Consider the following 27,728-nt stretch of genomic DNA (forward strand, 5'->3'; position numbering starts at 1 on the left):
GGGATCAAGCCCCAGTCCCACATAGAGCTCCACGCTGGCAACTGACATCATGGAGCATGCTTGAGATTCTCTCTCTCCCTCTCTCTCTGCCTCTCCCCTGCTCGTGTTCTCTCTCTCTCTCTCTCTCTCTCTCTCTCTCACTCTTGCTCTCTCTCTCAAAATAAGTAAATAAACTTTAAAAAGAAGAGTTAAAAAAAAGAAATATAGAACGACAAATGGGGGCACTTGGGTGTCTCAGTTGGTTGAATGTCTGACTTTTGATTTTGGCTCAGGTCATGATCTCACGGTTCATGGGTTCAAGCCCCTAGTTGGGCTCAGCGCTGGGCATGGAGCCTGCCTAAGATTCTCTCTCTCCCTCTCCTTCTGCCCCTCCCCTCTCTGCATGCCTGCGTGCACACTCTTTCTCTCTAATAATAAATAAATAAATAAATAAATAAATAAATAAATAAACAAACAAATAAAAATATTAAATCTCTCTCTCAAAAAAAATCTTAAAAGAAAGAAATGTAGATCAATGGAATAGAATTGGGAGTCCATAATGAACGCATCCATTTTTGTCAGTTGATTTTTTTTAAATGTTTATTTATTTTTGAGAGAGAGAGAGAGAGAACAAGCAGGGAGGGGCAAAGAGAGAATCCCAAGAATCCCAAGAGAATAGACCCCACGAACCATGAGATCATGACCTCTTGAGTCAAAATCAAGAGTCTGATGCTTAACTAACTGAACCACCCAGGCACCCCTGTTCAACTGATTTTTGACAAGAGTTCCAAACTGTCCAATGAAGGAAAGAATAGTCTTTTCAACAATTGGTGCAGAGATAACTGGATACCCATGCAAAAAAATTGAATTTGGATCCCTATATCACAATACAAAATCAACTCAAATTAATCCAAGACCTAAAGAAGTTAAAAGTATAAAACTTTTAGAAAAAGTATAGGTATAAGTCCTCATGACCCGGTGATAAGATCTGAGTATTTGTAACCCTCCAAAATTCATATGTTCAAATTCTAACCCCTGAAGCTGATGGTATTAGTAGGCTGGGCCTCTGAGGGGTGATTAGGTCATGTGGAATGGGGCTCTAGCGAATGGGATTAGTCTCATAAAAGACATCCCACAGCTCCTTCTGCTGTATGAGGATACAGTAAGTCTGCAACTGGGAAGAATGGCCTCACCTGACCATGCTGGCAACCTGATCTTGGACTTTTAGCTTTCAGAACTGTGAGCGATAAAAATCAGCTGTGTGTAAGCTACCCAGCCAGTGGGTGTATTTGTGACCTGGACAGACTACGATAATTTATATTAGGCAATAGTTTCTTAAATATGACACGAAAAGCATAAGCAAAGAAAAAATAGGTAGATTGGACTTCATCAAAATTAAAAACTTGTATGAATCACGGGATGCCTAGCTGGCTGAGTTGGTAGAGCCTGCAACTCTTGATCTTGGGTTTGTAGGCTCGAGCCCCATACTGGGTATAGAGATTACTTAAAGAAAAAATAAAATCTTTTGGGGTGTCTGGGTGGCTCAGTCGGTTGAGTGGTTGAGGTCATATCTCATGGTTTGTGGGTTTGAGCCCCATGTCAGACTTTGCACTGACAAAGCACAGCCTGCTTTGGATTCTCTGTCTCTCTCTGTGTCTCTCTCTCTCTCTCTCTGTCCCTCCCCAGCTCACCTTCACTCTCTCTCTTTCAAAAAATAAACATTAAAAAATTTTTTAATAAAATCTTTTAAAAAACAGGAGTTGCTTGGGATTCTCTGTCTTCCCCTCACTGCCTCTCCACTGCTCGTTCTCTATTTCTATCTCAAAATAAATAAATAAATAAATAAATAAATAAACAAACAAACAAACAAACAAACATTTTTTAAAAATGGAAAAAGGGGGACGTCTGGGTGGCTCAGTTAGTTGAGCGTTCGACTTCAGCTCAGGTCATAATCTCACGGTTCACGAGTCTGAGCCCCAAATGGGGCTCTGTTGCTGACAGCTCAGAATCTGGAACCTGTTTCAGATTCTGCGTCTCCCTTCAGATTCTGTGTCTCCCTCTCTCTCTGCCCCTCCCCCACTTGTGATCTCTCTCTCTCTCTCTCTCTCTCTCTGTCAAAAATAAAAATGAAACATACAAAAAATTTTTTTAATGGGAAAATGATTTAAGTAGGTATTTCTCCAAAGAAGATATACAAATGGCCAATAAACACATGAAAAGGTGCTCAGCATCATTAGTCATGAGAGAATTGCTAATCAAAACCCTAAGGATCTCGCTTCACATCAAGCAGGAAAGGTATAATTGGGAAAAAAAAGCCCAAAGAATAACAAGTGCTGGCAATGGTGTAGACAAACAGAACCCTCAAACCTCACTGGTGGGAACGTAAAGTGGCACAGCTGCTATGAAAACCAGTTTGGCATTTCTTTAAAAAGTTAAACATAGAACTACCATATGATCCCACAATCCTACTTCCAGTGACATAGCCAAGAGAACTGAAAACACGTTCAAGCAAAAACTTGCACGCAAATGCACATAGTACCAGTATTCATGGGGAAAGCAACCCAAGTGTCCACCCACTGATGAATGGTTAAATAATATGTGGCATATTCATACAACAGCGTATTCTTTAGCCTAAAAAGGAATGAAGTGCTATCACCTGGCGTAAGATGGCTGAACCTTGAAGACATACTAAAGGAAAGGAGACAGACACAAAAGGTCACATGTTCTGTGATTCCATTTATAGGAAGTGCCCAGAATAGGCAAATCCATAGAGACAGGAAGCTGGTTAGTGATTGCCAGGAGCTGTGGGGAGTGGGTCATAAGTAGTGACTACCCAATGTGTATGAAATTTCTATTTGGGGTGATGAAAATGTCCTGGATGGTGATGATAGTTGCAAAAACAAGGGAGGTGGTAAGTGTAGTTTTGCCCATGGTGGGTTTGAAGTGCCCAGGGAATATTCCCAGTGGAGGTACTTAGTAGGTAGCTGGCCAATAAGAGAAGGGAAATGAAATGATATAGGCTACAGAAATAGACCTGGGAAAAGATGGTTGTTGAAGCCCTGAGGGTAGACGAGTTCGCTGTGGAATCATTAGAGTAGGGAGGGGAAGCCTTATAGAAAATCAACATTTTAAGATATGAGCATAAGAAGAGGACCTTCCAAAGGAGAATGAACAAGAGGAAGCAGAGAGGTGGGAGGAAGAGTGTGGGACACAGAAGCCAAGGAAAGAGTGCAGTGGTCAGAAACCTTACATGCTAGAAGAGTAAAATAAGTTAAAGGCGAAGAAATGTCCATTGGGCTTAGCAAAAAGTAGATGTAGTTTTATTGGATTGGTGGAGACTGGGTTCAGATAACAGTTATTGAAAAAGGTACCTTTAGGGATGCCTGGGTGGCTCAGGTGGTTAAGTGTCTCTATTGTTTTTTTAACGAAAAAAAAATTTTTAATGTTTATTTATTTTTGAGGGAGGGAGCGAGAGAAAAAAGAGAGACAGAGAGAGAGAAGAGCGGGGGAGGAACAGAAAGAGGGAGACACAGAATCAAGAGCAGGCTCCAGGCTGACAGTACAGAGTCCACATGGGGCTCAAACCCACAAACCGTGAGATCATGACCTGAGCCTAAGTCGGACATTTAATTGACTGAGCCACCCAGGTGCCCCAAGCATCTGACTTCTGATTTCAGGTCATGATCTCATGGTTCATGAATTCCAGCCCCACAACAGGCTCCGTGTTGAAAGCACAGAGTCTGCTTGGGACTCTCTCACTCTCCCTCTCTCTTCTGCCCCTCCCATGCATGTTCTCTCTCTCTCTCTCAAAATAAATAAATACACTTAAAAAAAAGAAAAAAATCCTTTATTACAGAAAGTCAGAGATATAAAAGTTAAATTAAATGTCATTGTCTCCCATTAGAATGTTTTATACATACATATGTATATATATATGTATGTATGTCAAGTTTAAACTATTTGTAGAAATGTAATTGATATAGCCCTTTTGAAGAGCTATTTGGTATTATCTGTTCAAATTTAGAAATTAGCATAGCCTTCCACCTTGCCTTGATATCAGTTCTAGATAATTATAGACAAATATTTCATGTATTTTTTTCAAATTTTTAAATGTTTATTTCCAAGCGACAGAGAGAGAGAGAGAGGGAGAGAGAGAGAGAGACCAAGCATAAGTGGGGGCAGGGCAGAGAGAGAGAGGGAGACACAGAATCAGAAGCAGGCTCCAGGCTCTGAGCTGTCAGCACAGAGCCTGATGTGGGGCTTGAACTCACGGAGCTGTGAGATCATGTCCTGAACCAAAGTCGGATGCTTAACCACTGAGCCACCCAGGCGCCCCGGTGTTTCATGTATTTTTAAGGAAACATGTATAAAGACGGTAATTGCAAAACTGTTTAAATGTGTATAAAATAGAAACAAATATCCATCAATAAGGGAATTATTAAATAAATTATATAGTGGATGATGGTTGCCTTCTCAGTAACTATTTCCCTCTTCCTCTTTTCTAACAGAATTCTAATTTTGTTTAAATGTCTACTTTTCCCCAGTGGAGACCTTGAGTTTCAGAGAAAGGTGACTGGACTCTTAGCTCAAGGGGTAGGCCTGATTTTCCAAGGGTAATTGCATCTATTTTGCCAATGATTGTTTCAGGCAAGAGCAAGAAACTCAGTGTAGGATGCAATTCAATTCAGGTTCTTGGAGCTTCTGGAATGTTCTTCCTTGATCTTCTAGAAGAGCTTCTGAAATCTACTTCGTCTCTTTTCTGAATCAAAAAGCATGTGGGCTCAATATAGCCATTCTATGACCTTGAGGGGAGCTGTCCTTAGAATGAGGCCCACATTGGGGAGCCTGGCTGGCTCAGTTGGAAGACCATGTAATTCTTGATCTTGGGATCATGGGTTTGAGCCCCACATGGGATGTAAGATTACTAAAAAAATAATAAATAAAAATGAAAGCTTAAAAAAAAAACACAAAGAAGAAGGCCCACATTGTAGAGAGTAGAGCAAAGAGAAAAAAAGCAAGGCAGAAAGAACCTTGTTCTTGATAAAATTACTGAGCCTCCGGATCACTCAACCCTGAAGGGAAGCCTATCTAGTCTTTCTGTTGGATGAGCTAAAACATTTCCTTACTGTTTAAGCCAGTTTGAGTTGAATGATCTGTTATTTGCTTCTGAAAATTCTAGTCCATACACTGTGACACAACCATGTTATGGAATACAATGTAGCAATTTAAAAAATGTTTATTTATTTATTTATTTTGAGAGAGAAAGAGAGTGAGAGTGAGAGTGAGAGTGAGAGTGCAGGGGAGGGGAAGAGAGGGAGAGAGAGTGAATCCCAAGCAGGCTCTGCACTGACAGCCCGGCTCAGGGCTCAATCCCAGGAACAGAAGCTGAAGTCAAGAATCAGAGACGTAACTGAGCCACTCAGGCACCCCCAATGTAGCAATTTTTAAAATATTCAGGGGCACCTGCCTGGCTTGGTTGGAAGAGCACGGGACTCTTGATCTTAGGGTCCTAAGTTCAAGCCACATGTTACGTATAGAGATTCCTGAAAAACATAAATAGACTTTTTTTTCAATTTATTAATTAAAAAGATTAAAAAAAACAATTGAGACACCCAGGCACCCTTAAATTTATTAATTTTTGAGAGAGAGAGAGAGAGAGACAGCAAGCACAAGCAGGGGAGGGTCAGAGAGAGAAAGGGAGAGAATCCCAAGCAGGCTCCCCACTGCCAGCATGGAGCCTGACTCAGGACCCAAACCCATGAACTGTGAAATCATGACCTGAGTCAAAATCAAGAGTCTGATGCTTAACCAACTGAGCCATCCAGGCACCCCAAAATTTTTTTTTAAAGTAGGCTCAATGCCCAACATGGGGCTTGAACTCATGATCCCGAGATCAAAAGTCGCATACTCCACTGACGGAGCCAGCCAGGCACCCCTGACAAAAATAAATAAACTTAAAAAAAATGAGGTAGGGGCACCTGGGTCGCTCCAATTTTGGCTCAGGTCATGATCTCACAGTTCATGGGCTTGGCCCAAGTCAGGCTCCGTGTTGACAGCTCAGAGCCTAGAGTCTGCTTCATATTCTGTGTCTCCCTCTCTTTCTCTGCCTCTCCTCCAATTGCTCTCTCTCTCTCTCTCAAAAATAAAAATAAAAACATTAAAACATCTACCTAATTTTAAAGACTGAACTCCTCATTTTTTTTAATGTTTATTTGAGAGAAAGAGAGAGAGAGAGAGAGAGAGAGAGAGAGAGAGAGAGAGAACCAGTGGGGAAGGGGCAGAGAGAGAAGGACAGAGAATCTGAAGCAGGTTCCAAGCTGACAGCAGTCTGTCAGTATGCCTGATGTGGGGCTCAAACTCATAAACTGAGATCATGACCTGAGCCGAAGTTGGATGCTCAACCGACTAAGCAATCCAGGCACCCCAAAATTAGGTATATTGCTACATACTGATTTAACACACCAAAAAAATCCTAGCCCTACTAATGAGCAAAAATTGAATAACTCTATGATTCCATTTATGTAAAATTCTAAAAAGCAAAATAAAATATGTTTCTCTAAGTATATATAGACGTGATTGCATAATTTTTAATTTAAAATTATGTAATATTTACTGTATTGAAAATATATGTAATGCATATGTAAATTATGAAGCATAATAAAATGAAAACCAGTGAACCCACTACTGAGTTTATGAACCAGAACATTACCAAAACCATCAAGGCTACATATATGTTCTTTTTTCTCATCACCTTTCTTCCCTCCAGAAGGGAAATAATAACTCTAGAGGGTAACCACTACCCCCTTTGGTTTAAAAACAAACAAACAAACAAGAAACCTACTGTTGTTTCTTTCAACAGTAGATTATTACATAGGCCAGTTTTTAATCTTCATTGATAATGGTATCATACAATATAGACTTCTGACTTGTCTTTTTTTCATTCAAGATCTCATGTGTGTAACTGTAGTTTATTCATTCTATTTTTGTATAACGCTCATCATGTGACTTATTGAGAATATGTTTATTCTCTTGTTAGACATTCGAGTAATTTCGAGTATTTTTTTTCTTTTATTAACAATGGTGTTATAAACATTCTTGAATATGTGTCCTGGTGCATGTACGCAAAGGTTTTTTTTTATTTTTTTTATTTTTATTTTTTTTATTTTTGAGACAGGGAGAGACAGAGCATGAACAGGGGAGGGTCAGAGAGAGGGAGACACAGAATCTGAAACAGGTTCCAGGCTCTGAGCTGTCAGCACAGAGCCCGATGCGGGGCTCGAACTCACGGACCCCGAGATCATGACCTGAGCTGAAGTCGGACGCTTAACCGACTGAGACACCCAGGCGCCCTGCAAAGGTTTTTTTATACAACAGTAAGAGTGGACTGCTGGGTCATAGAGAAAACACATGGTTTATTTTTTTAGGTTATGCCAAGATAGTTGTACCAATATACACTTCTACCAGAAATGCCTAAGTATTCCTGTTATTCTACATCCTTGTATTCTCAGACTTTTTAAATTTACAAAGGAAAGGGCTTTAAAATGATTATCTCACTATGATATTAGCATTTCTGTGATTACTAATAAAGGGGAGAATTTGCTATATTTTATTCAACATTTGTCCTCCCTTTACAGCACCGGTCAAAATGTAGCTCAGGCTTATACTTCCTCCTGGAAGCCTTTCCTGACTTCTGATCTTCTGGCTAGAGGAAGTGCTACTACCAATACTTTGCATGTTTGTGTCATAACATTTTAACAAGCCATCCATTTTTCAAGGATACGTGATCATCTTTTCTTTATAGCCCAAAGCATAGTCCATGGAAAATTGCCTTTTGTGGGGCACCTGGGTGGCTCAGTCAGTTAAGCTTATCTAGTTTGAGAGCCAGCACACATGGGGGAGGGGCAGAGAGAGAGAGAGAGAGAGAGAGAGAGAGAGAGAGAGAGATGGAGACACAGAATCCAAAGCAGGCTCCCGGCTCTGAGCTGTCAGCACAGAGCCTGATGCGGGGCACCACCCCCACAAACTGTGAGATTATGACTTAAACTGAAGTCAGACATTTAACCGAGACACCCACGGCATCCCCATTTTGCTACATTTTAAAGATATGCTGTGATTTAAAAAAAAAAAAACACTAATTTTTTGAATATTATGTGTCTAGCTTGCCCATTTAAAGGTGAATAAACACGTGCTCCCTTCCTTGAAAGAACTCGGTGTCTAATATACGAGAAACGGACTATCATACAGTGGGATATGTCCTGAACGATGACGCAGGGACTGAAGCTACATGGCTGGGCTTTTGGGAGATTAGATAGTCAGCAGGATATTGCTTTAAATCCAGCAGTTCTGATGACAGCTCAGGTGCTTGACAAGAATTCCAAAAATTTCCTCCTCTCAATCTAGGGCACAAAGGTGACTTTCTGTTTTTCATATGATTCACCTATGTTATCACCTATAACTAACTACATTTCCCTTTTGCTGTCAGTTAATTGACTCCTCTGCATCTCTGGTTTAAATTCTTGAGAGGATATGTGTGGGCCAACTAAACAATGTTTTTCTCAAAGGTCACAGGCTATGTTGCTGACCAGCTGTGGCCATAGGAATAGGGTCAGAATGCACATAATGTGGTCATCAATATCCGAATTAATTATCTCCAGTCATTTTCCTCAGCGAGGGCCTATGAGGAAAAACTCTTCAGAAGGGGGAGGCCTGTTATTGCAGGTGAATGGCCTGACCTATTCTCTACAAGTGACAAACAAGTGAATTGTTTAGGGCGCTTTCTGTTGAGGGGATAGAAAACTCCATTCAAACTGATTTCAGAAAAGGAATCTATTGGCTTACACACTGAGAAGCCTAGAAGCATCATGGTTTCAAGAATGGCTGAATCTATGTTCTCAAATGATATTGTCAAAAATCTCGCACCTTCTCTTAACTCTGCTTTCTTCTGTGATTGTTTCATTCTTATCCCCACTAGTTCTAAGGTGAAATCCTCCCAGATTTAAGTTAAGTAAAAAAGATAGAGTCCCCTCCCCCAGCCCCTTTTAGCATTATTCCTGCTAGATGAAGCAGCATAATGTGATGGTTGAGACCATGGACTCAGGAACCAGATCAGCTCCATCACTTACTGGTATTGTTTTGTGTTGGAAGTAGGCTTCATGCCAAGAACAGAGACCAACTCAGGGCTTAAACTCATGACCCTGAGATCAAGACCTGCGATGAGATAAAGAGTCAGATGCTTAAGCAACTAAGCCACCCAGGCACCTCCATCACTTACTGTTCTTAGAACTTTGGACAACTTATTTTACCTCTCCAAGCCTTGGTTTCTTCATCTGTACCACAATGGTTCCTACGTCAGTGGGTTGCTGTGAAGTTTAACGTTGTTGGATGCTTGCAAGGTGCTTAAAATAGTGCCTGGTACAACAGAAATACTCAATTACCAGGCTCTGATTGGGTTATAACTTTATCCCTGTGCTCTAAGGTTGGGACTTTACATCCAAACTACAAAGATCTAGAGTAGTGGAAGGATAGTTTCTTTTAAGAAATTTGGAGTGCCATTACCAAAGGCAGGGGAACGGCTGCCAGGTCAATATAAGCAACAAATGTCTGCTACAAAAAAGTTGGCAAACTTGGTGGAGACAACTCTCTAAGGTTTTATTTTATTATAAAGTAATACAGGAATTTGTATAAAATGGTTTTAACAAAACAAAGGGATATAGAATAACCTGAAAGGATTTCTGTTCATGCCTGTAGTTGTAAAAAAAAAAAAAGCACAATTCATTTTTTTTAAAGTTTATTCATTGTGTGTGTGTGTGTGTGTGTGTGTGTGTGTGTGTGAGAGAGAGAGAGAGAGAGAGAGAGAGAGAGAGAGAGAGAGAGAGAGACTGAGAAAATCCCAAGCAGGCTCTGCGCTGTCAGCACAGAGACCGACCAGGGGCTCAATCAAGCTCATGAACCCAGAGATCATGACCTGAGCCGAAGTCAGGAATTGGATGCCCAACTGACCGAGGCACCCAGATGCCCCAACAATTCGCTTTTATTTGCGAAATGTAACTAGCGTTTGACTAGCACGTCACTGAAAAAAGCACTTTCACATGCATTAGTTAATTTAATCCTTGCAATAGCTCTGCGGAATAGATATTTTAAAAAAAATTTTGTGTTTATTTTTATTAAAAAAAAATTTTAACGTTTATTTATTTTTGAGAGAGAAAGCGCAAGTGGGAGAGGGCCAGAAAGAGGGAGACAAAGGATCTGAAGCATGCTCTGTGCAGCGAGCACAAACCCTAACGCAGGGCTCGAACTCATGAACTGTGAGATCATGACCTGAGCCGAAATCAAAAGTTGGCCACTTAACCAACTGAGCCTCCCAGGCACCCCAGTATTTATTTTTGAGAGAGGGAGAGAGACCAAGGGCACAAACACAAGGTGGGCAGATGGGAGGAGCAGAAAGAGGAGGAGAGGGGCAGAGAGGGAGAGTAAGAATCCCAAGCAGGCTCCCTGCTGACCATGCAGAGCCAGACTTAGGCCTTGATCTCATGAACTGTGTGATCATAACCTAAGCCGAAATCAAGTCAGAGGCCTAACCCAGTGAGCTACCCAGGCACCCCTGGGGAATAGATATTATTAGCCCTACTAACATTAAGAAAACCTAATGAGTGGAAATACAGATGGATGTAAATTTTACAAATGGTAGTAATGTTATATAGCCTTTCCCGTTAGTGTTCCCATTGCATTTTATGTTCTGTTGGTACTCATGTATAATCATTTTTTCTTTTTCTTTTTAATGTATAATCCTTTCTTTCATTCAACAAATATTTATTGAGCACTTGCTGTATGCCAAACCTTGTCTTAGGCACTGGGCACTGGGACACAGCAGTGAACAAAACAATCCCTGTATTCCTTAAGTTTACATTATGATGGGGTAGGGGAAGACAAACCAGAAAATAAATAAGAAAAATATAAAGTTAGTAAGTGGTGATAAATGCTGTAGAGTAAAATCCAATAGGAAAACCAGATAAAGAAAGGGAGTATGTTTCAGTTTTACACACAGTGGTCAGTCTATCATCTGACGTTGTTTGTGGCTCTTCCCAAACAAGGATAAAATCTTACTTGCATTTACCTTCCAACACTCAGGGAGCCAACAACTTTATGTCCAATAAATGATAAGACTGAGAAGAGTTGGGAAACAAAGGCCTGTAAAAAGATATTGACCGTAAAGGATATAAATTGAATCATTTATGACTAGTTTCACTTAGTTGCATTAATTTAGTTTCAATTCCATTAATAAGTGAATTTCTTTTCAGCACCTTTGCATTACAGAATGAAAGTTGTGTTAAAAGTTCTTACAGGCTATTTTAGGTATTTCAAGTATCTTTAGCCCCCTCTTTGGCTCTACTAGTGAGCACAAGGGGTGTGCGCGTGCACTTAAAAAAAAAAAAACAGGGGCGCCTGGGTGGCGCAGTCGGTTAAGCGTCCGACTTCAGCCAGGTCACGATCTCGCGGTCCGTGAGTTCGAGCCCCGCGTCAGGCTCTGGGCTGATGGCTCGGAGCCTGGAGCCTGTTTCCAATTCTGTGTCTCCCTCTCTCTCTGCCCCTCCCCCGTTCATTCTCTGTCTCTCTCTGTCCCAAAAATAAATTAAAAAAAAACGTTGAAAAAAAAAAAAAAAAAACAACACACCACGCCCTCTGGCAGTTATTTCTTGGTATCAAGAATAGCTGTTTTCCAGGGGAAAGCTAGCATTTGGGAGTTCGCACTAACGTGCTAGGTGAAGCCCCGTTAGCAGTCCATCCCACCTCAACGAGGCACAAAACAAGCCTGCACGCCCGGAAACACAAACTACAAAAAGTGAGAATCTAACAACCCCAGCGCCCCACGCAGCGGAACCTTGACCTCAAGATGGCGTCTCGTAGTCATAAGATTCAATCAGCTCCAATCAAAAATGGCAGGGTGGGTCGTAATTTACAGTTCGAGCCTTTCTAGTCCCCACCAGGCTCTCCTTCTCTATGGTTGTTGGCCGCGGCGTGGTGATTCAGAGCCAAAGGGAAGACTATCTATACACGTTCTTCTCTATGATTCTCCTCTTCAGTCGGCCTGGCCGCAGTGCATGCCGGGCAAGAGGAAGACCTCCAGAAGCTCCCCGCGCAGCGCGGCTGTGTTTGCGGCCTGTGCGAGTAGGCGCTTCGGGACCAGTCTTCCGTCGAGCGGTGCGCAGAAACCTCGAACCGGTGGAGCCCACTCGTAACCTGGAGCCCGGAAGGCCGCGAAGACCGTACTGTTTTCTCAGCGGCGGGTGAGTCCACGCCTCTGAACGCGTGTGGGAACCGGGAGACCCGGGAGACCGGGAGTAGGGGAAACCAGGGAGGGTGCGAAAGGGCTGGGGTGGGATTGGGGGTGAAGAGGGGTTGGGGTGGGGGAGGGGGCTGGCACGAGGCTTGGGTTTCTTCACTTCTCTAAGGCCTCGAAAACCAGTGGGCCCAGCAGGAACCCGTGGAGGCCGGGACCTACTGCCAGAGCTTTCCTCCTTGCATTGTCGCCCACTTTCTCTTTCCCTCCCACGGCCCGTCACTGAGTGGATCGCCTGGGCCTTTTCTGGGCTCCACGTTTGCCACAAAACGATCGGTCTGCCCCTGGGGAGCCCTTCCCTGAGGCCCCTTTCTAACCCGAGCCTGGGGAACCTTACTGTAGATTTTCCGGGCCTAGGACACTCTTGCCCCAGGCTTTGCCCACAAGCCAGAGAGCAGCCACCCGTTTTAGCGAGGTGCCGGCCACCAACGGATTTCTTTCCCTTCCTCTTTGGTCATCCAGAGCCCTCCACCGAGTGCACTCCCCCACACCCACTCCGGATTCAGCTAATGCCCACCTTTTTTGGCACCCTCTTGGTTTGCTTGTCTAAGATTGTGATGAGTATTGTGGTCCTGCCCCCTTCCTCCTTTGGAGGTTGCAGTAAACTATATCCCCATTCATTCTAGGCGATGACCAAGCTCCACATTAAAATGTGTTACTTCTTTCTTACTCTTCTTTGGTCTTCAGTACTTTTTAAATACGTTTTTCGAAGTAGATCTAGGAGTACGAAGATTATTTTGAAGTTATGTAATGTGGATATTTATATTGCCAAGGAAAAGCCATTTTGATCCTGGGCAGAGAGGAGCAGACCAAAAGGAGGGAAGAGATTGGACTTCTCTTGTACCAGACTGCTCTAGTATGAAGTACTGTGAATTAGGTAGTTGGCAGTGGAGTATAAACAATTTTTATATGGTCTTGGGAACTTTGATTTTTAAAAGCTTTCCAAAAACATTCAGGGGCCTTGAAAGGCATTCAGTTGGTCCTCATGATTCAAGCAGATACTATACTATTCTAATTAATCTAACTTTTCTTGAAGCTTTGGTTTTTCTTCATCTGTAAATTGAGGATTATAATAGTATCCACTTCATAGGTTATTGTTATTAGGGATTAATTGAGAAAAAGTATGTAAAATCCTTAGTGCGATGTCTAAGTCACATAGTGTTTAGTTTGCATTAACTGATACTGTTATTTAAGAAATTTCAGTGAAGTACAAGAGCCTGATCCTGACTCTTAACGTTTCGTCCAATGTACTCTGAATAGACTTTTCTAAATAAAATCAAAGTTAACCCTTAATAAAAAGTTTCTTCTTGGTATGTTATTACTAGAAAGAGGCATTGTGATACAGTGAAAACAGCCTTTGGATTGGTAATTTCAGGATAGTGGGGACGTTGGAGTCCCCACTCACTTATTGTGTTTCCATGGACAAAATAGCTTCTTCATCTGTAAAAGGACAATAATCTATCTACACCAGGTAATTTGGGAGATTCAGTGAGATAATGTATGTTGAAGGCTTTTGTAAACAGAAGTAAATAAAATGTTAGTTAATAACTTTTATTAAATAATAATTCTTCTTGGAGTCACCGGATTCCCATTTCTGGTCTCCAAAATATGGTTTTTCCTGTATGTATGTTTGAATGTTTGATTCCAGAACATTTCTAGTAAGAAAATGTTTTCATTGTCCCAATGTTGCATATAGGCACTATATGTTAATAATAGTTTGGGCCAAGGTGGTTTGTTTTTTTTTTTGTGGTTTGGTATCTTTTTATTTTACTGTGTTAAGGCTTTAAATCTGTTATTAAAATAAAATGAGTTCATTTTAATATTGGTAATTACTTCAGACCCGATATTAGTTTGGGATTTTCAAGTAACTTCTTGGGTCACTGATTAGCTATATAGTTTTTTCATTTATATACGATTTAAAGAAAAATTGTATTGACTATTTTGTAACTTTGGAAGCAGAAGTAGTCATAAATCTTTTAACGTCTTACAAAAACATTCTGTGTATTTTGTTTAACCTCTTGATAGTCTTTTCTGACAACTACCACTGCCATTCCTAAGAGGATTTCGATTGATTATCCCTTAAAGTTTTTGAATAGCTTTTCTCTTGCTTTTTAAAAAAATTTTGAAACTTCAGAAAATAAAAAGAGCATAACATTTACACCACCAGAATTACTGATACTCCTTTTTAGAACTTAATCAGCACAATTTCAAACTTCAAAAAAGTTGCAAGAAGAGTAGAAAGAATTCTTAAATAGCTTTTCACCCAGATTCCCCAAATGATAACATTTCACAAATTTACTTTGTCCTCTCCTCGTTTTCTTCATAGTTTTCTTCTGAAATGTTTTGCTAGTAAGCCACAGATGAGGTGTCCCTTAGCCCTTAAATACTTAAGTGTATATTTCTTAGAATAAGGGTATTTTCATATTTAATAGCAGTACAGTGAACAAAATCAGGAAATTAATATTGATTCAATATTACTAATTTACAGGTCTTAATTGGATTTAGCCTGAACTTGTTCTGAATTGATATTGCTTTTTTTTTTTTAAAGCAACTTTACTAAGGTGTAATTGATACATAAAATACACTTGTTGTAATGTGCAATTTGATGATTTTTAGTAAGTGTTCAGAGTTGTGTGACTGTTACCCCCAAAAGGATCCTTCTTTCCGGTTTGCAAGTCACTCCCTGTTCCCACCTCAGCTCCAGACTACCACTAATTTTTCTCTGTAAATAGTATTGCTTTTTAATCATTGAAAATGGTAAAACTGCAAAGTGGAAAGCTAAGAAAAAGATCACGTCCCTTTTTGGAGACTTAAAACACTTGAGTATTTTCATATCTCTGAAAAGCTTTCCTGCAAAAGAAACATTTTGTTAATCGAGCATTTCCTATTCTTCTTTGGATATGGAATACTCTTTCCTAGGAATAGTTCCCGAAGACTCCACTTCTGTAGAAATTCAGTTTGAGATGTGGTTTTGAGGGGCTTGCTTTCCTTAGGCTGGGACAGGTATGTCAGTCCATTGTACCTTGTAGGCTGTAAGCAGAGCAGGGAACAATACATGCTACAGTATTGATCACTTATATTCAATGAAGAGCTACTGGACTGGCAGTGTAACTGTAGGAAAATAATGTTTAGAAAAGAATCTGACACACAATTGGAGCTAGATATCTGTTGAATGAATGAGTTGTATAAGTATTTGTTCAGGAGAATCTGTTGGTTCATTTGCCTCTTACCATTCAGAAATTTGGGTCTGGATGGGGTTAGCCAGTAAATCTATTCCGGGTGAAATATTTTTTCTATTGGGATAAATCTGCAATGGAGGAATGGTTATTAGCAGTAAACGGTATGAGAAAAGGAGTGATTTAACAGCATAAGGAGAAAAAAAAACATAAAGAGGAAAAAGTGAAAAAAAGAAAAGCAGAATGCATGCGTATGTTGAGTGGTAGGGATACATATTATTTAAAGTTTTTTTTTTTTGGACAGAGGAAACTAGATTTATTGAGATAAAATTTACATACAATAAAATGCACCCATTTAATTTCAGTGAATTTTGACAAACGCGTAATAAATCTGTATGACCACTGCCACACTAAAGTAGGCACTAAAGATAATGATAGGTGCTCATTTTGTTACTTTGGGCTATAAGGTTTCATACTGAGCCGATAAAAATGCTTTGAGCCTTCTAGGGGTGCTTGGCTGGCTCAGTGGGAAGAGCATGTGGCTCTTAATCTCGGGGTTGTGAGTGTGAGCCCCACGTTGGGCGTAGACATTGCTTAAAAATAAAATCTTACTGAAAAAAAAAATGCTTTGAGCCTTCTAAAGGTGAAGCCCTCCAGAGTGAAAGTGAAAAATACAAGTATTTTGTAAATGTTACCTAAATCATTTCAGTGCTAATAAAATAACCTTTGCAACTCTCTTTTTCTTAAACTCCTTGTGTGATCCCTCAGCAATTGGCTACACTTGAAATAAGTACATCCAGAATCTAACACTTTCACCACCTATTCCAGACCACCCTCTCCTGTCTGTATTATTATAGTAGTCCTTTGCATCTCCATTTGTTCTCCAGTCTCATTAACACAGTGGCCAGTGACGCTATTAAAATGCCAGTCTTACTAACACAGTGGCCAGTGACGCATTTAAAGTGTAAGTCAGGTCAAAAGCCTTTCAAATGTTTTCCATCTCAGAGTAAAAATCAAAACCCTTGCAGTGGCCTACTAAGTACTACATTCTGTGAGCCCGCTCCCCCCAAGTAATACTTGGCATTTATCTTTGCTTTCCTCAAGTACTCTGCTCCAGCTGTTGGCCTTGTTTTTCCTCCCACAAAACACTACATGATCACCTCAGGCTCCTGTAGTTGCTGTTTTCTTTGCTTGGAAGGCTGTTGCCTCCATATATGAGGCTTCCTGTCTTGGCCGCTTTGGAGTCTTCGTTCAGTTTGCCTATCTTCTTTGTGAGGCCCAACCACCATATTTAAAGTAAAGTGCTCCCATGTTCTTTTCCCTACTTTATTCTACAACGTACCTACCAACTTTTTGTTGTTGTTATTTTATTTTTTTAATTTACATCCAAGTTAGCATATAGTGTAACAATGATTTCAGTAGATTCCTTAATGCCCCTTACCCATTTAGCCCATCCTCCCTCCCACAACCCCTCCAGTAACTCTCTGTTGTCCATATTTAAGAGTCTCTTAATGTTTTTCCCCCTCCCTGTTTTTATATTATTTTTGCTTTCCTTCCCTTTCCTTGTGTTCATTTGTGTCTTAAAGTCCTCATATGAGTGAAGTCATATGATATTTGTCTTTCTCTGACTAATTTTGCTTAGCATAATACCCTCTAGTTCCATCCACATAGTTGCAAATGGCAGGATTTCATTCTTTGTGATTGTTGGAGTAATACTCCATTGTGTATGTATAGTATATCTTCTTTACCCATTCGTCCATCGATGGACATTTGGGCTTTTTCCATACTTCGGCTATTGTTGATAGTGTGCCTACCAACTTTGAATCTCCATATAATTTATTATGAGAATATTACAATTTATCAACTGTAGGTAAAAACTGATCAGCTTTGCTTATGGTTATAAAAGTATTCTTAGTCATTTTCACACATGCCAAAACATAAAAGTTTATGTTGAAAAAAGTGGTTGATACTCTCACTTTAGGGTGTTTAAGGTGAACATTAATATTGGTCAGTGATCATCAGAATTGTTTGTTTTCTGACCATAGGAGGGACCATTATCTTATTAAGATACCTTTCTTTACCTTTGAAGTTTCGCCTATGAATAAGCAAGTTTTGGATGGTTTTAAATGAAAGGGACATATAACAAAAATTAGAAGTGAATAGAATGCATACGTTAGCATAAAACATATAATCTGGTTATTCTTACAGAATGAATTATACATTTAAGAGCCACGAAATACAGTTGAAACACCAAGAACATAAAGGGTTTTAAAAAAATGGTTACAGCTTAATACTTGGCAATAAATTCATGCTCCGGTCTTTGTAAAACCATTGTGAGGCTAGACACTGGGTCATTGCTAGCATAGAAATTGGCACATGGGAGCTTGTTAATAAATTTGTTTACTGATTCATTCACTAATTTATTTATTCAACAGGTATTAATACCAACTGCCCTCCTAAGAAAGTGCTGAGATAGAGTATTATAATGATAATAGAAGAGCTTCTGTAAGTAGGACAGTAGCCCTCTTTTGAAAGGAGATGCACTTCTGCCCCCTCCTGTAGAATGTTTGTTTTTATTTTTGGGCAAAAAGTATTACAAAAAGATTAAAAATTCAACACATTTATAATATTAAATTAGTTCCATTTTTCCTTTTTAATTTATGCTGATGCTTAAGATTTTAAAGCATTTTCCAGTACCTTATTTTCTAAGTGTATGAAATTCTAGGAATTTGTTTTACCTGTAAAGCTTTGTAAATATTTTAAGTGTACTGTGTTTTCTGAAATGGAAATTTAGATTTTATAGAATTATCCTAAATAATCCTGTATTATCCTAACTTATCCTAACTTATTAAGTCAACACTGAGGAAGAACAGCTGTGAGCCTGAAGGACATGCTTATCTAAGACTGTTTTAAAGAAAAGTCTAATAAACAGGTAAAAAGATACTCAACCTCATTAGTGATTAAGGAAATACACATTGAAATGAGAGTATTTTTTGCCTATGAGACTGTTATAATTTAAACACTGATTTACTCCAGTGATGTTGAGGATCTGAGGAAAGGGCATACATACCCATGTATTGGTGGTGGGGATATAAATTTGTACATTAGTTTTGGAGGATGGTTTGGAGGTAAAGTGTAGATACATACAGTACTAAGCTGTGTTATAAAATTATTTGCACAGGTGCATAGATTTATATATCCAGTATGTCTAAGAATGTTCAATGTTATTTGTAAGAGGCAAAATGTGGAGCCAATCATCCTTGTTGATTGAATAATTATTGTATACCTGTATTATGGTAGTTTACTGCATTATAAAGGTTGGGATAGAACTTTGTGAACTGATATGAAGAGATGTTAATGACAATGAAGTAGAAATGCACGTAACAATATAGTATGATTATACTGTTTGCAGAAAAGCACAAATAATTATATGTTAGTTTGTGTATAGAAAGCTATTTAGAAGAATACAACGGTATATACCAAACTGTTGGGATTAGGGGGCGAGGAAGTGGAAGACATGCACTTTTTATCTTCTCTCTTCTGAAGGGTGAGTAAATCAGTGTATGAAATACACACACAGAAATAGTACAAATGTTCTTTAAAAGCTTCAAACAACTCTAGACCCCTTCAGTTGTAGAGTGTAGGTGAAATTTTTCCTAGTATCCAACAAACATCCTGTTCATTAAATTGCTACTATTTAGTGCCATCACTGATACGGGATCACCGATTTTGGCTGCTTTTTAAAATTGGTACATGGGATCTTCCTAGGGCATCACATTGTTTTTCTACTTTTTCTTATAGTTCTGGACACTCAAGTATGTTGATGAAAATATAAAATTTGGTCATAAAGGAGTCTTAAATACATTCATTTAGCTAAAACACAAAATTAAATTTCTTTTAAGTAATATAAATCAAATGAAGCGATTCAGTGTGTTCTTAACATTAAATCAAATGCTAACATCTGATTTCTTGAATTTCATTCATTCATTGAATTTCATTCAAGAATGGTTAAGAGTTTTGCTTTTATCAAAAATTATGACATCTTTCTCACTGTCACAAATTTTATGTTCTTTATATTTGAATGGTTACCATGTGACCTGATGTTAGGCGGTTTCTTCCCCCTCAGGTTTATAGTTTACTGAGACAGTCATTTGTCCTTGAGGAACTGGCCAACATTGAGTCAACAAATACTGCGTAACTTTGTACATTTAGTTTTCAGGGTGCTGATGTGTGTAAAAAATGACTGCATCAGAGCACTTAAAAAAAAAAACTGTTAGATAACCTTCCTGGATTCTGAGTTTGGTTTAAAAAGATTCGTTGATGTTTGGTTTTTAATTTTTGGATATTAACTGAACCTCAAAATTTTTTTCTTCCTTTATATGTATTCCCACATGATTGTAGGAGTCTATCCTGAATTTAGATCGTGTACATTTTGGGAACTTATTTTAGAAAAGATCTAAGTTTTAAAAATTCTCAATGGACAGACAGAGAAAAGAGGGTCTTTGCCAACTCCTTTGGGTAAGAAAACTTTAGAATTTTGCAGATACTCTAAAAATGAAGGCCAACAAACCAGGCATATCAAATTGCAAAGATTTCAAATAAAATGATTTGTCATGATTTTTTTCTTTAGACCGCTGCAGTAAGAATGTCTTTTCCCCCTCATTTGAATCGCCCTCCCATGGGAATCCCAGCACTCCCACCAGGGATTCCACCCCCACAGTTTCCTGGTTTTCCTCCACCTGTACCTCCAGGTAAGTTTGTGGATACTGTTGTTTCTTTAACCTGCAGTTTCATCATTACACTGTTAACTTTAGGAAAATGATATGTGTTAGTAGTAAAGATGTCTGTTAGCATCCTTTTGTAAATGTGATGTATCATTTTCCTGTGGCAGTACTTTTCATCTCTGGGTGAGTATCAAATTCATCTGGGGAGATTAAAAAAAAACAAAAAAACCCTTTATTTAAAAAAAAAAAAAAATAGGGGGGTGTCTGGGTGGCTCAGTCAGTTGAGCATCCGACTTCAGCTCAGGTCATGATCTCTCAGTTCGTGAATTCGAGTCCCGCATCAGGCTCTGTGCTGACAGCTCAGAACCTGGAGCCTGCTTCAGATTCTCAAGTCTTCCTCTCTCTCTGCCCCTCCCCCACTCATGCTCACTCTGTCTCTGTCTCTCTCTCTCTCAAAAATAAACATTAAACAAAAATTTAAAAAGGTAGTACGTTCGTATGGTTCAGTCATCAAAAAGGTATACAGTGAATACTTTTCCTTGAATTCCTACATAACTTACTACTATCTCTTACCGAAAGAGGGAAGCTTATTTTTATTTAACTTTTTTGTATTTAAAAAAATTTTTTTTAACATTTACTTATTTTTGAGAGAGAGAGAGACAGAACGTGAGTGGGGGAGGGGCAGAGAGAGAGGGAGACACAGAATCTGAAACAGGCTCTAGTCTCTGAGCTGACAAAGCCCGATGCGGGGCTCAAACTCACGGACTATGAGATCATGACCTGAGTTGAAGTCGGATGCCCAACCGACTGAGCCACCCAAGCGCCCTGAGAGGGAAAGTGTTTTAAACAGTCATTAGTTTCTTTATTCTTCCAGATACTTTTTAGTACACATTATATGCCATCACAAGTATATATTCTTTTATCCAATGGTTTTTTTTTTTTTTTTTCTTAAGGTAGATGTATAGTAGCATCCTATATGTACTGTTCTGCCCCTTTTTTTATGCTTGATAATATATTTTGAAGAGCTTTCCAGATTACCATATAAAAGCTTCCTCTCTCCAAAGCTCTTTGAGGTCTAAAAAAAAAAGAATTTTTTTTTTCAGGCCCTACTCCAACCCACTGATTCAGATCCTCAAGGTACTGGGGCCTAGGAATGTTTATTTTCAATAAGTTCATAGGCGGATCCTAAGGATCTATTTAAGCAAAACTAAGAGAACCCACATTTGAGAACCATTATCTTTTTATTTTTATTTTTATTTTTTAACATTTATTTATTATTGAGAGACAGACACAGAGTGTGAGCAGAGGAGGGGTAGAGGGAGTGGGAGACACAGAATCCGAAGCAGGCGAGAACCATTATCTTGAGGTACATCTTAACATTGCTTGGCCTAGAGAGTAAGAGTTTTCCTTTGGTTTATGGGCAGTAGTTCAGATATTTTTAACAGGGCTGAAAAATTTTTATACAAAATCGGCTTCTCTTCCAAAAGACAGTATCTTAAGAGCTGTCCTTAATTTGTATGTGAAAAGTTTTGTTTTTCTTATGTTTGCTTTTTTGCTGAAATCAGCAAATGATCCTGTAAATAATCCAGAAATATTTGAGGAAAGGTTTTTTTTTTTTTTAATTAAAAATTTTTAAAATTAATTTATTTTGAGAGTGAGTGAGTGCATGCAGGGGACGGGCAGACGGGGAGAGAGAGAATCCCAAGCAGGCTCTGTACTGACAGCACAGAGCCTAATGTGGGGCTCGAACTCACAAACGGTGAGATCATGACCTGAGCACCTGAGCTGAAATCAAGAGTCAGATGCTTAACCACTTAGCCACCCAGGCATCCTGTTTGAGAGAAGCCTTATATCAGAGACCTGTTTTTAACTATTGGATTATCTATTTGAAATTACAGTGTTTTACTGTTGAGAGATCAACAGTACATTGAAGTTGGCTCATAAGATGGGTTGTTAATTCACAACACATTCTACGGACTCAGTTTTGAGGCCTCCTACTCCTAGGGCAAGTATATAGCAGTGTTGGAGTAGGTATGAAAAGCCACAAGATAAACATGGCTGAGAGAGAGATAACGCGAGTGGGGTAGAGGCAGAGAGAGAGGACACAATCTGAAGCAAGCTGTCTGCACAGAGCATGATGCTTGAATCGACGAATCTCTAGATCATGACCTGAGCCAAAGTCAGACACTTAACCAACTGAGCCACCAGGTGTCCCCATGATATTTTTTTTTTTTTAAACAAAACCCTTGTGTTATATAGCTTTATAGGAAAGAATAGTTTACTTTTTAAAAAATTTCTTTATGAAGAAATTTAAGGGATTGGGAATGAAGCATAATCACTTATTCAGAATCAGGAAAGATGACTGAAAGATCAGTGCCTTAATTTCTCTACTAGTAGATTGGTTTTATAGAAAAGATTTAAATTCCTTTGATGGGGTACCTGGGTGGCTCAGTCGGTTGAGCTTCCGACTCTTGACTTTGGCTCAGGTCATGATCTAATGGTTCATGGGTTTGAGTCCTGCATTGGGCTCTTCACTGACAGTGTGGAGCCTGCTTGGATTCTCTCTCTCCCTCTCTATCTCTGCCCCTCCTTGCTTGTGCGCATGCGCTTTCTCTCCGTGTGTGTGTGTGTGTGTGTGTGTGTGTGTGTATATGTGCGTGCGTGCGCTCTCTCCCTCAAAATAAATAAACTTTAAAAAAAGTTTAACTCTTTTTTTTTTTAAAGAGCAAATACTAAATTTAACCTTTTCTGATGAACATTATACCAAATTATTAAACGGAAGTAGAAGATAAATGAAACCTGTTTCTCTCTTTTTTTTTTTTTTAATGTTTATTTATTTTTGAGACAGAGAGAGACAGAGCATGAATGGGGGAGGGTCAGAGAGAGGGAGACACAGAATCCGAAACAGGCTCCAGGCTCACGCGGGGCTCGAACTCACGGACCGTGAGACCATGACCTGAGCCGAAGTCGGCCGCTTAACCGACTGAGCCACCCAGGCGCCCCAAACCTGTTTCTCTTAAGACTACTCTCTGCGTATCTTTTAAAATGGGTCAGCAGGGGGCACCTGGGTTAAGTGTCCAACTCTTGATTTTGGCTCAGGTTGTGATCTCACGGTTCATGGATTCAAGCCCCGTGTGGGGCTCTTTGCTGACAGTGTGGAGTCTGCTTGGGATTCTCTGTCCCTCCCCTGTTCACGTCTTCTCTTTGTCTCTGTCTCTCTCTCAAATAAATAAATGAACATTAAAAAAAAAAAAAAAAAAAAAAGGTGGGTCAGCTGCTCCTGAAACCAGATGGTAAGTGTTTCTTCTTGCCTGTTTGGTCATTGCCATACTAATGTGGGCATTTATTCAGAATAACACTATTAATTCTGATTGTATTTATAATAGCATACAGTATCATTTCTGTTCAGGGAAATATACTTGGGTGATAAATCAGACTTTAGTTACAACTCATTGTGCATTCTTTGTAGAGCATCAATACTTTAAAAGGTAAATAATAAAATAGTATGCTAAACTCGTGTAGTAAATCAAGACCACACATAACCCATGTTCATGAATCGTTTTCTTCTCTTATTAATGCAATTAATTGCACTTTTAAGTGTGATGGTCAAATTCTATATTAAATTAGAAAATAAATTTGAAAAATAACCGTAATTTTTCCCTAAAGAGTAATATATGCATATAGAAAAAGAAAGTTTTTTCCCCATAGTTCTTGAGAATTCCCTTCCCCAAACATAGCCTTTCTTACCAGTTTGTAGTGTGCACGCTTCAGAGATGAACTATGCGTATCCTGATGTGTTTGCTTATGTATACTCTTTCCCTGCTTCTGTTTTTCTTTATTTTCTTTTAAATTTAAAAAAAAATTTTTTTTTTTTTTTTTTTTGAGAGAGAGCAAGAGCATGGGCACACATGCAAGCCAAGGGAGTGATGGAGAGAGAGGGAGGGAGAGAATCTTAAGCAGGCTCCATCCTCAGCACATAGGGCTTGATCCCACAACCCTGGGATCATGACCTGAGCCAAAATCAAGAATCCTACACTCAAGCGACAGAGCCACCCCGGTGCCCTCCCTCTTATTTCTGTTTTTAAAAAATTTTTTTTTTTTTTCAACGTTTTTCATTTATTTTTGGACAGAGAGAGACAGAGCATGAACGGGGGAGGGGCAGAGAGAGAGGGAGACACAGAATCGGAAATAGGCTCCAGGCTCCGAGCCATCAGCCCAGAGCCCGACGCGGGGCTCGAACTCACGGACCGCGAGATCGTGACCTGGCTGAAGTCGGACGCTTAACCGACTGCGCCACCCAGGCGCCCCATTATTTCTGTTTTTTAAAAACAGCATAGTACTGCACTGTTCACGCTTTGTATACTTAGCATGTATAGATCTTTGTAATGAGTAGTAATACATTCTCTATTATGAATTTCATATTGCATGAAATTTAGTAAGTTGGGCTAAGAAATGTATTATTCAGGAGCGCCTGGGTGGCTCAGTTGGTTGAGCGGCCGACTTCGGCTCAGGTCATGATCTCGCGGTCCGTGAGTTTGAGCCCCGTGTCGGGCTCTCAGAGCCTGGAGCCTGTTTCAGATTCTGTGTCTCCCTCTCTCTGACCCTCCCCTGTTCATGCTCTGTCTCTCTCTGTCTCAAAAACAAATAAACGTTAAAAAAAAAAAATTAAAGAAAAAAAAGAAACGTATTATTCAAATTTTAGTAACTATTAAAAAGGAACAAACAATGGGGCACCTGGGTGACTCAGTTGGTAGAGCATGTTACTCTTGATCTCAGGGTTGTGAGTTTGAGCCCCATGTTGGGTTTAGAGCTTACTTTATTATTATTACTATTTTTATTTTTAATGTTTATTTTTGAGAGAGAGACAGAGCCAGAGTGGGGGAGGGGCACAGAGAGAGGGATACACAGAATCTGAAGCAAGCCCCAGGCTCTGAGCTGTCAGCACAGAGCCGAACTAGGGGCTTGGACTCACAAACTGAGATTGTAACCTGAGCCGAAGTTGGATGCTCAATCATGGGAGCCACCCAGGCACCCCTAGAGGTTACTTTAAAAGAAAAGGAAAAAACATTTTTTTTCTACTATGTCTTTCTGACTTTTTCTTTAACAGCTTGCCTATGGAAAAGGTGCCATATAGATTACAGTTGATAAAAAGGGGGGAGGATTTATTTTTTTGTTTTACAAAGTGAAAACTTTAGATAGGTTGATGAATTCTAGTTTTGAGCATCCACTGTATTTAAGTGCTGCGCACAAATGATCTCCATAAGTCTCATAGGTACTCCAAAGAAATGATTACCTTACTACAATTGAGGAAACTGTAGCTTAAGAGTTTGGCCACGGTTGCATAGTTAGGCATGACATAACGATGAGTTGAACCCAGGTTTGATTCCGAAGTCTTTTATTTTTTTTTTAAGTTTAATTGCTTAATCTCTACATTCAGTGTGATCTCACGACCCTGAAATCAAGAGTTGCATGCTCTTCCCACTGAGCCAGCCAAGCACTTCTGTGTTTTTTCCGTTTTTGTAATACTCTTTTGGTGTATTGATAGGAATCCTGATTTTTCTCATTTAAAAGTTATTTTAAGTGAGTTATATTGGAAGAGAAATGGATAATGTTAAATGTTTAAGAATTTATTACCAGTCTTAGCTGGAGAATTCTTTTAAGTTGATGTTAAATTTGAACTGAAGAGCGACTTCGGAACTTCTTGAGATGTATTTAGAAGCATTTTAAAATTTATGTTAGAAAACTGGACAAAATCTTTCACTGATTTTTGCCCTCATTACATTCTTTTTCTTAGTACTCAAATGGTAAGATTTCATTAGTTATATACACAAGGACACTCTATATAGTAGCCATTGATTGGTAAACAATGTAGTTAAAAACAAAAATGCAGATTTCACTACGATGTCAGTAATAGCCCATTAATCTCTCTTAAACCTTCAGAGCAGCAGATACTTGTCTTAGAGATTTTCTTTGACACTGACTGACATTCCTGGTCATATTTTTTGCATGATTTATTTTGAATTTTTTAAATTAATTTATTTTTAATTTCTTTAAAGTAAGCTCTATGCGCAACGTGGGGCTTGAACACATGACCCCGAGATTAGGAGTCTCATGCTCCACTGACTGAGCTACCTAGGCTGCCTTATTTTTTTAATTTTTAGAGAGAGTGTGAGCAGGGTAGAGGGGCAAAGGGAGAGAGAGAATCTTAAAGCAGGCTACACAGTGCGGAGCCTGACTCGGGGCTCGATCCCATGACCCTGGGATCGTGATCTGAGGTGAAATCAAGAGTCGGACACTCAACTAACTAAGCCACCCAGGTGCCCCTGATTTTTGTTTTTATTAAAGAACCAGCAATAACACGATTCTATCTAGGTTTCCAGATTAATTTCTCATTTGATACCTTTTTTTTTTTTAACCTTTTGAAGGATTCATTAATACTGTTGTTTACCCATAAGTGAACCTGTATTTGTGTAAGTTACTGGCTTTCAGGATGTACTGAATCAGATGAACATGAATCAACAACTATAGAGTTTTTTAAACTTCTGAGACGAAAGCATAAAAGCATATTGTGGCAGCCTTTTTGCTTTTTGAATAGTTTTTTTTTGTTGTTATGTAAGTTTATATGGACTGGTCTGATGTCCCATTGCTTTTGAAAATAAGGCATTCATCAATATTTCATTGTCATTAGTCCTGCATTTTTATCTGTTGGTGTGGCACGTAGTTGATATAGAATGTAGTCTTATATATTTGTATTCTTACAATTTATTATGCTTTTTTTCTCAGGGACCCCAATGATTCCTGTACCAATGAGCATTATGGCACCTGCTCCAACTGTAAGTACAATTTTAAGGAGGAATGAGGAGATACAGTAGTAATACTTCTTTTAAAGCTAAACAACTTGATAAAGTATTTTAATGTTTAAAAGAATGATGGGGAGTGAGAGCATCCATGTATTTGAGTATCATTTTCACTCAACTATGCATATTATGCAGTTGCCCCTAAAATAGGCTCCCTAAATAGTTTTATGATTTCCCTCGTATTCTCTACACTCTTCATATACTTGTTCTTTCAGATTTAGGACATTGGTTTTTTCACCATTCTCTCATTTTGTCTTGGTCCTGGGAGATGGGAGAATGATCTGACATGCAATCTCATAAAAGAAAGAAAAAATACTGTAGGAATGATCTTAGCAGAAATTTAAATTCTGAAGTGAAATTTGCGTTGAATATATTTCCATTCTTTCCTCATACCTACCTAATTTTTAGCCCCTTCCAACCTATTTTTTCTCTGTTGTCTGTTATGGTATCTTTAAGCTTTGTGAAGTTTTATTGAAGCCTTTACTCTGCTAAACTGTTTCATTTTCAGTCTTCTTAAGCCTTAATTCTTCACATTCATCAAAGCTTTTGTACATTCTCAGCATCTTCATTAAGAATGCTAACATGCTACTACACATGAGTAAATAATAATCCTCTTAACTGTTATTTAGCCAGAATTTTTCTTTGAGTTAACTGG

General features: G+C 39.1%; 1 protein-coding gene across 2 annotated transcripts in view; it reads left to right on the top strand.

The window, feature by feature from the left end:
* Nucleotides 1–12,075: 12,075 nt before the first annotated feature.
* The window catches only part of RBM25 (RNA binding motif protein 25), a 58,635-nt gene continuing 42,982 nt past the window's right edge, over nucleotides 12,076–27,728 (top strand). Inside the window, exons 1-3 of one of the 2 annotated variants that reach the window (XM_058739549.1) lie at nucleotides 12,076–12,263; nucleotides 20,123–20,243; nucleotides 27,000–27,049. In XM_058739549.1, coding sequence (XP_058595532.1) covers nucleotides 20,138–20,243; nucleotides 27,000–27,049 — 156 coding nt within the window. In that variant the 5' untranslated portion in view covers nucleotides 12,076–12,263; nucleotides 20,123–20,137. Of the gene's footprint in view, nucleotides 12,264–19,893; nucleotides 20,011–20,122; nucleotides 20,244–26,999; nucleotides 27,050–27,728 lie in introns of those variants that run through there. The other variant, XM_058739548.1, reaches the window with a different exon arrangement.

This window comes from Neofelis nebulosa, chromosome 7 (assembly GCF_028018385.1).
Source record: "Neofelis nebulosa isolate mNeoNeb1 chromosome 7, mNeoNeb1.pri, whole genome shotgun sequence".
In the NCBI taxonomy this organism is placed as follows: Eukaryota; Metazoa; Chordata; class Mammalia; order Carnivora; family Felidae; genus Neofelis; species Neofelis nebulosa.